The sequence below is a fragment of the Prenolepis imparis genome, unplaced genomic scaffold (genome assembly GCF_030444845.1).
Source record: "Prenolepis imparis isolate NDT839.2.m4 unplaced genomic scaffold, iyPreImpa1.0 SCAF_3, whole genome shotgun sequence".
In the NCBI taxonomy this organism is placed as follows: domain Eukaryota; kingdom Metazoa; phylum Arthropoda; class Insecta; order Hymenoptera; family Formicidae; genus Prenolepis; species Prenolepis imparis.
The window spans coordinates 8,082,646-8,092,097 of NW_028141161.1; the positions used below are offsets into that span (position 1 = coordinate 8,082,646).

The 9,452-nt window shown below is 35.7% G+C and overlaps 2 protein-coding genes across 4 annotated transcripts; one reads left to right on the top strand and one right to left on the bottom strand.

Annotated features, from left to right (window-relative positions):
• Positions 1-210: 210 nt before the first annotated feature.
• On the top strand, positions 211-1,876 carry LOC145934528 (transmembrane protein 216). Its single transcript, XM_083035030.1, has one exon. The coding sequence runs from the start codon at positions 624-626 to the stop codon at positions 1,050-1,052; it is 429 nt and encodes a 142-aa protein (XP_082891156.1). The 5' UTR covers positions 211-623; the 3' UTR covers positions 1,053-1,876.
• LOC145934522 (adenosine 3'-phospho 5'-phosphosulfate transporter 1) lies at positions 1,864-9,364 on the bottom strand. 3 transcript variants are annotated; one of them, XM_083035023.1, is made up of 9 exons: positions 9,156-9,364; positions 4,488-4,778; positions 4,019-4,227; positions 3,729-3,937; positions 3,353-3,577; positions 3,084-3,234; positions 2,786-2,997; positions 2,574-2,699; positions 1,864-2,489 (listed from the first exon to the last, which is right to left on the bottom strand). In XM_083035023.1, the coding sequence occupies exons 2-9, from the start codon at positions 4,517-4,519 to the stop codon at positions 2,322-2,324; spliced, it is 1,332 nt and encodes a 443-aa protein (XP_082891149.1). In that variant the 5' UTR covers positions 4,520-4,778; positions 9,156-9,364; the 3' UTR covers positions 1,864-2,321. The 3 variants fall into 3 exon arrangements, with proteins under 3 accessions (XP_082891149.1, XP_082891148.1, XP_082891147.1); XM_083035022.1 differs by lacking the exon at positions 9,156-9,364 and adding an exon at positions 5,267-6,828 and having other exon boundaries at positions 4,488-5,097; XM_083035021.1 differs by lacking the exon at positions 9,156-9,364 and adding an exon at positions 4,948-5,090 and having other exon boundaries at positions 4,488-4,860.
• Between the last annotated feature and the right edge of the window lie 88 nt (positions 9,365-9,452).

Sequence of the window (9,452 nt, forward strand, 5' to 3'; positions counted from 1 at the left end):
ACTCCACTTGACATTAGACCGAAAAACTGTCCACATCTCCAATTGGCCAATTCAAAACAGAACTCTCTGATTGGCTCCGATTGGCTAGTTACCCTAGGCACCAATCGATACGAGTAACTAGCCATTTACAAAACATATGGTCAAATGGAACGCAAATTATTAACCAAAGCTTTCGAAGCATTTGTTAGCTCAAGCTGAATGCATCTTTTTCATCTCAAATCTCGAGATAAAAATGTGAGTTTTAAAATTTAATTGCAATTAGTGGCAGAGATAAAAATTTTATTTTCGTTCAAAAAAAAAAAGAGGAGAATATATAATTATTCTCAATAATGACGATATCGCGAGGCGACTCGAAACCCGTTCGACTTCTCGTCCGGTGTGTGTTGAAGTTAAAAATAAACACACGGACGAGCGTGGAAAGGCGATATTTCTCACGATTGCGCTGACAAATATTATTTTCGTGATCGAGCTGAGACGGAGATACATCGAAGAGCGCCGAATATAACGCGGGAGGGACGCTGAAAAAATACACGTACGATGCCGCTGTCAAAAACAGCTGAGCGGAACGAATTGGAGGACTGATAGGCCGATCGAGCGAATCGCCCGGACGATCCCGGAATAAAATGCCCACCGTAGCGAACTCGTCGCTCACCTACGAGATTCTCATGTACCTGAACTCCTTCTACTTCGGCATGTTCGCCGTGTGCGAGCTGGGCATGGGGCTGTTCAAGGTCGCGAACCTGCCCTCGCCGGGGGCGAGCAAGACCCTGACCGAGTTCGCGCTGCTGCTCTTCCTGATAGCGACGGAGGGCGGCAGGATCTACCTTGGTAGGAAGGGAAACCTGACGGAGCGTGGGATACCGATCCTCATCGGGATAGCCCTGACCGTCCCCAGCTCCTTAGCGACACTCTACTTCCTCCTTTGGCAGTACTACGTGCTCAGGCTGGAGGTGATCCTCTGCAGCATACAGCTGGTTCTACTGGCGTCCGAAGTAGTCATCGCTATCATGTGCCTTATAGCCATTTATCGACCACCACCCCTGGAGAAATGATGTAGCTTTTGTATTTGTACTCTACGTCGCACCATAACTTTCATTTCGCACCTTTTCACTTTGCTTAACAATGCATTCCGAGTGTTAATGGTTTGTCACAGACCAGGTGAGCTATTTATCATGTGTTTTTTGACAAATAATAAGATTATTCATTGATCATTTTAATCGTTGTATCTCTACATCGAAACAAATTTACTCTATCGCATTATAAATTTGATGATTTCGTATAGTTTCTCTGAATTTGGTATAAGTTTGCACTCTGTGTAGTTTATTACACATGTATACTGAGGTATAGTGTGTATTGGTATTTTGCAAATATCTAATTTATAAATTTAAAAAATAAAGACTGGCTACTATAGGAAAAAGCTAAAATTCTATATTTTTATATCTTTCTAGAGATATATGCTTATATATAATCCAAAGATTTAAAGTTTTACAAATAAATTATACATTTGGTAGTGTGCCTTATACATACACTAATCTACATTCCATAGACTGAGAATTAGAGTATAAATAGTTTGGAATCTAAATTTTATATAACACACTATATACTCAGTAGCCACTTAAATTTCATTTAAAAGCAATTATAAAAGAATAAAACTGAAGAATTATGCTAAAAGCTTGACAATTTCTAATATTAACAATATAAACACTGCCATTTATATATATTTTACGTTTAAACAGATAGAATTATGTATATAAATTCTATTAAAAAGAAAAAAAAGGAGTTTGTGTAACTTTAGTGCTATGTCTATCCCTGCGTTGAATATAATTGCTATAGTGGAAGAAAAGCTTGCTGTACACACACATATTTGTTTGTATATGTATTTATATCAAAATAAATATTTTTTAAAATAAATAATACAATGGCATAGCACTCGTTACATTAATATAAACATGATATAATGCCAACGTGTTTTCTTTCAGATCACATACTTCCAAGTACCTTTCTTTCAAACTTACACATTACACATATATGCGACATACACATTTCATGTAACTACATTTTATAATAAATATATTTCTCAAAGTGTCAGTACGATTAAAAGCTATCAAAACTATCGGAAATGTATTCGCGATACATAGTATACAGAGAGATTACGCAATCTCAAAAAGTTGATTATACAAACGCAAGATAGAATTCTGATGCTTGCAACAAAAATGCTATTAATAATTACAATGACAGAATTCTATCCTAATCTACGGCAATTACAATGAACAATTGAATACTACAATTACAATTACAATTCTGCCTAAGTAATACAACTCTTAATGTTTTATACTATTTGCCGCGGCTCTCCGTCTTCTGATTGCGCGTAATCGATTGTTACAATAAATTCGTAAAAATACTGAGCCAAATACCAACAGTATACCGAATACTCCGATAACTGTGATCTCATGTTGATAAATTAAGCAAGACAATAGTATCGCCAAACCCTGTAAGAAACATTATTTATGTAGTGTTATGTTTTTCAATTTTCTCAAATTTTTTATATAATAATATTCTATTATCATATATACCTGACGAATAGTCATCATAATGACGAATGTAATCGATCCAAATTTAGAAATGGTGTAAAAGATGTATAATTGTCCGCTCGCTGAGCAAATTGATATCAGCATGCAATCGATTACAAACCTAGGGTACTATACAATAACATTATTAGCGTTATATTCTTATGCAATATATAACAATTAATAAAAATAATAATGTATAATGCAAAATTGATTACCGTTGTCATAAAAGAGAATATTAATGGAAAGCTTGATTGCTGAAACAGAGACATTGCAGTCAGCAGACAGGAAAACATATTAACTGCACACATCATTTGTACGCTTGTTACACCATAGTCTATAAAAAGTGCATTTTGCCAGGTACTCGTAAAACTATCTAATAATAAGTAGCCTCCCAATAATATAACACCAGAGAGTGTTGTAGCTCCGTCTGAAAGCGTTTGTAAGTCTGTCATAATGTTTAACCACATCTATAAAAAATATACATTGTCTTCTAAGTTAGTACTCTGGTATTACCATTTTTATGATCAGAACTGTCCAACATGAAGAGAGTCATTCCGATGGAAATAAGAATCGCGGTGACATACTCGTAATATTCATATGTTGTGTGTGAAACTATTTTTCCCATTATCATAACAGGAATAATTTTCGAGGCTTTGGCCAAAACCTAAAAATAAAATGTTACACATGTAAAACAGTTATGCAAACTTTCATAATTTGTTACTGTAAAAGATGTAATATCAGTAATTGGAGAAAAATTATATGTCAAATTGTAGATTCTTCACCTGCGATGGAAAACTGACATACTTCAGAGCTTCGTATTGACACCAACTACTCATGATATTTGAGAGAGAACAAAACGCGTACTTATACAACGGAGTCTTATGCTGTGGCTGACGTTGAATAAGTAAGTATATTCCTGACATAACAAAGGCAAGAATACGATTTACAAATACCAAGAATTGTGAATCTTGAAACCGTGCTTTATTGCCAGAAGCATCTTCATATTCCTGTAAAAAAGATTGATTATTTAATTAGGAAATTATGATATATATCAAAGCAAATTTAATCACAAAATAAATATACAGCATAAATAGCATTCTCTTTAGATATTTATAATATTTTGCAAATGCTGGCAAAATATTTATATTCTGAACATACTTGCGTCATTATCTTTTCCTGCAAATAGCCCCATGTTAGATAACTGATTTGCAATCCAAAGAAACAATACATCAGGAGTAGGGCATCTTGAGTAAAAGTCCGTTGGGCATGTGCAGAAGCATTGGGAGTATACGGAGGCGAATCCAAGAGACCCGCTTCACAGTGTCCAACAAAGCATGAATGCACCAATTTAGAGATGCAGCCTTTCCCTGCAAAAATATTTGTTAAATTACGACTATTGCAATGCACATATATCTAAGAATTTATATCAATTCTTTACAACTACTTACCACTTCTTTGAATATATTTTGTATAGCGTACATATTTGTATATAAGGCAACCTGGCAACAATATAGTGGTGTATCCCAATAGATTTAAACATAATCGAACAATCCAACTGTACATAGACGTCTTAATAATATCGTCTCCATTATTTGTGAATAATTTGATGATCTCGCTGATTCCAAATACGATACTGACTGAAAGTAGCAGCAGCAGGCTACCAAATATATTCTTTTAATTACATTGCAATAAACATGAATCACACACACACACACATATATATATTCCTATATTTATATAAAATAGCAAAACACTTGTATATATGGTGTAAAGTTCATATATCTCTCTATGATATAAAAGATATATAAATTCATATTTATTTTATGATACTAATAAGAAAACATTCATTAATGTCTACACTTGAAAGCTACGACAGCATTTGCATTTTTAGCTTCAAAGTCAGAAATTGAAACGCACCAGATCACGATGTCACCCATAAAGTTTCCCATATTTTTAGCGAAATGAGAAACCTTGGCGATCTGGTCATCCGGTTATCCCATAACCTTTGTCATGGACGTTCCCTTACTTGCTCGTACATGTATATTCGCGCAGTGCGTACGAATGCGCTCAGAGGAACCTTCATCGACTGTGCATTGTGTTATACATCGTAAACATCTACTATCGCAGTAAAACTGTAATTAATCTTATCTTCTGCACTCGGTTCTATCATGCTTCGCGATGCTCTAATCCTCGTCTTCGTCGCAGCAACTAAACGTAGAGCTATATTGTATATAGAGCATGCATATACATATATATATATATATATTTTTTATACATGCAATCTGAGCACCTAGGGAGACCATCAGAGCTGGATTAAATTTTTCCCAAAATATCTGTCATATTTAAATATATTGTTTATTTATTTTTTATTTCTTACAGCGTCAGATATGAGTCGCGAAGTGAAGTCTGTCATTATCAGCTGATCGCAGCGACATAATCGATTCAGGATCTATATCGCAATCGATTATTCAGCGGAAACTTCGCTTGTCAAATATATATAATACAACGGAAAATTGGCAACGGATATCTGTCAAGGTAGGAATTTTAATGTTACTGTTTTAATAGTTTTGTGCAGCGCGATTTTAAGTTATTTATATCCGTCATTGTTTGGCAGACGATTGTTCATCTCCATTTTTATTCTATGTATACTCCGGATAGGTGAAGCACCATCACATACTACAGCCCTGATTACTCACATGTAGGAGAAGCGCGTGCTTGGTTATGTGTGACAATTATTTGATCCGGCGTTAGAAAATGAAAAAAAAATCATAAACGCGAAGGACGTCCGTACGAGAGAGAGAGAGAGAGATCATTATATGCGTCGATTTGTCGGTAAGCAGCATAAAGTTCCGGCCTTGGGATAAGCGCATTCGGATGTTAATGTATGCGTCGCGCCTGCGTATGTGTGCGAGTATCTGTATGAATAAGGTATATACATATATACATGCGTCCGACTAACCCGGAGTCGTCTAAAAAAAAAAAAAAAAAACGGTATTTGGCTAGCAAGGACATCGAACGCATCGCCGATTTAATTTTGCGAAAGTTGGGTTAACTTTCTCATCTAAGGCACATTTGCATCAGATTATTCCTCGACGGAAAATTCGAGCCGACGTCATTCCCTCGTTTTATGTCCTTTTAACGATCGACGTTAAGTATCCAGCTAGGTAATTAAACGTCGAAATTGTTCGCTTATAAGGGAAAGTTTCTTTCCGAGATTTAATATATTCTTTTATAATGTCACTTTATCGGCAATAAGTTTCTCTCACAATCAGTCGAATTGAATTTATCTATATTTATTTACTTGAGCGATGAAAAATTGAAAGTTATTCACATTCGTGCACGATTTAGAGATCTGGATCTAAAAGGAATTTTCTTTCAGATTAATCTCTCCTTTCGCTTTTCAGGTAAAATGAAGAGAGCTTTAACGGAAGTCGACTTGTGTCGGAATCAAAAATCCAAGGATTAAAAACCGGTTGACCATATAGTTGGTACATCACGTTGGAGAATGATAGAGAAAACGAGGAAGAGGAGAAGAAAGGGAGGAAGAGAGAGATACTCGTTCGTTCCCCCTCATCGTACTTAGCGGATGCTGAACAGCTATAGGTGTGTGACGCAATCGAGAAAAAATTCCACGTTTATACATATTAAGCCAATCGCGAAAGATATGGAAAACCGTGAGATTTCTTTCATTAACGAGCTCTGTCATTAGCGGTGCACTTTCTTCCCAACGAATATAGTAATTCTTAACCGATTATCATCACTCCCATTTAGTTCGAATTTTACGACCGGCTGTTATCAGCCGCGTTATCGGGCCTATTAAGTATCGCCGCCGATCGATACTTAATCGAACGGAAAATTAAGTAAAAGTTAATTAAGTTTGTCCAATATGATAGTACAGAAAATTAATAGATTAATGCGCTCGCTTGCTTATTGAGAGATTGCAAGAATAAAACGCTCTTGTGTTCGTGAAAATTCGAGGGAAGACAGTGCGAGCGTTTGTTTACGCTTCAATTTAAGGCAGATATAAAGATCGATTGATCGAATCGAATTATATTACTCCGACTACGCGTGTTCCAGATTCGCGCCTGTTTCTCATTATTCAGTTGGATGCACCAGTGCACATTATATAAGCTGTCGTATATCAATTTACAATGGCATAAGTAATTGAAACAGCACGATAATTAATACTACGAGATATTATTATTATTATTCAATATTGTAGAATAACAATCATTCATTATAATTATCTTGCTATATTTTATCTACCGAAAAAATATATATAATATAAACTTTGTATGTATATATATATATATAAACTTGCGGTATTAATTATCTTGCTGTTTTAATTACTTATGCTATCGTAAATTATAAATAATGCGTCCAATTGAATTTGCTATTATCCACCTACTACTTTTGAGTTATTATCAGTGTATTTTTTCCGTCTATAATTATATAGACAATAAAGAAGCATGCAGAAGGTGTTTGGTAATAGACGCACTTAAGATAAAAGAGGTTCTTACAACAGAAGACTTTATAGACTTAGACAAAATAAGATTCCAAAACTCTGTATTCAAAATTTATTCTTAGACTCTGCATCTTTCCACAATTGTTAAATATCTCGCTTATTGTACGTATCGCTTTTTGCATACATATTTGCTAAAAATTCTCGCGCAAACATTTTTCACGTTTTCGTATAAACTCTAAAAAAATTATTCACGCCTTGACATTTTAGTCGCGAGGGACGAATTGTTTCGATTCAACATCGCTTGTTTATTACCAAACAATCTATGTTACTTGTTCAATTTATCGAGAAATCTATCCAGGAATTTATCGAGAAATTTTTTCCCGTCACACACACACACACACACACACACACACACACACACACACACACACACACACACACACACACACACACATATATATATACACACGCACGCACGCACGCATATATATACACGTGTGTAATATGTTGACCGCGAGAGCGCGATTAATTAAAAGCCCGATCTTGCCGTCCCACTTTTCCCAATGCTGCATTCGAAGCCTTGAACGATATATCTCTATTCTATCCTGCTTTATTATGCCTCGCGTTCTAAACCGTCCAGAGTGCAGTGTGTCATGCGCAAGCGATGACTCCACTGCATTAAACGTCATATAAATATCACAACAACAACGCGTTCACCAGATGGACACGCTTCTTGTATATCGCGATAGCCAGGTGGCCGACATGTATATCGTATGACTAATCGTCGTAAGAAAAATAGCTAACAACTTGATGAGTAATTGACGGCTGTATGGCGCTTCGACATGCCTTGTAAACTGGTATTCATCCTGTATCGGTTTCATGTTTCCAAACAAAGATCCATCGCACCAAACGTTGCAATCAAATCGCATCGCTGCGAGATAAATGACGCTGAAAATAGCTCGACCGAAATATAACTCTTTCGAATGTAATCTTTATTTATATTTGTATGTTTGATTTTTATATATTATTTATTTAGATCTATTTATGCGATATTAAAGTCTTTTTATATTATTTATTTAGAATTGTTTAGAATTATAAGAATTATAGAATTAATTTATTTAGAATTATAGTCGATAATTTTCAGTTAATAATTTACTGCCACGCACACGTGGCTTTAATTAATCTTACGTCAAACTCTATCACGTTCCTTTATTATGATTCCAGTCGCAAGATATGCAAGATATCACATTCCTACAAAGATGCATTCGCGGAAGGCGGATCGAGAGACCGACAAAGGATCGAAGGAATCGCGGAATTAATCGATCTCTCGCGTAACACGCGGAGGAACTTTGATCTCGACTAATCTCTCGTATATACACGCGCTCTCTAATACATTTATAGACCAAGGATAAGAAATCGAGCGCTATCGCGCGATCCGTCGTCATCGTCATCGTCGCGCATGGATGCAGCAGAGCATGAAAAGCGGTAGGCGAAATCGCGCTATCGCGTTTTACGGAGGCGCAAAGGTCGTCGTCGTCGTCGTCGTCGACAAGAAAAGAATATGGTAACTATATATTCTCTCTCAAGTGCATTGAGATTCATAAATTCATAACTCACTGCGTATACAGGGTGTCCTATTCGATTTTTTAAATACACTACGGATGTATATATCATTTTTTAAAATTTTCTAGAATTAATCCTCGCGCGTTGGTTTAGACTCTAAATGCTCTTTAATATTATTTATTTAATATTATTTATTTTTATATTATTTATTTAGACTTATTGTTACACAGAGAGAATTTTCTCTTAGAATTTACCCTGAAAATCATGGTAATCGTGGGACAATTTATGAGAATTTGTCTCATTAATATTTATCACAATAAAAATAATAATATTTATCACAATAAAATATAAAATATGTTTAATTAATTAATATGTTTAATTTTACTAAACTAAATAGTAAAATTAATCATGATTTTCAGGGTAAATTTTAAGAGAAAATTCTCTCAGTGTAGTTATATAATTTTTTTATTATACTGTCACGCACACGTGTGTTTACCCAAGTAGCAAAATGACGTCTAATGACGTCATTCGATGTCAAAATGACGTACGCTTGCTACCTGGGTAAATGGCTACTCTTTTATTATTCACGATTATTAATCACGAGATATTTTGCGTTTCCTTCCGAAAATACATCCGATTAAAAAAAAAAAAAAAAAAAAACACGAGGCAAATTCGCGGATCTCGCTGATCGAAAGGGCGGGAAAACGCCAGGGTGACGTTTGGAGGGAGACTGCGCGCGGATAAAAGTCACGTCACGCCATAAATTCGATCTAGCGCGCGCGTTCGAGCGCGCAGGACGCGCGACGCATCGGGGACGAAGCGTCGTCGTCGGGTTACGTCCCCTCTCCCTCCCC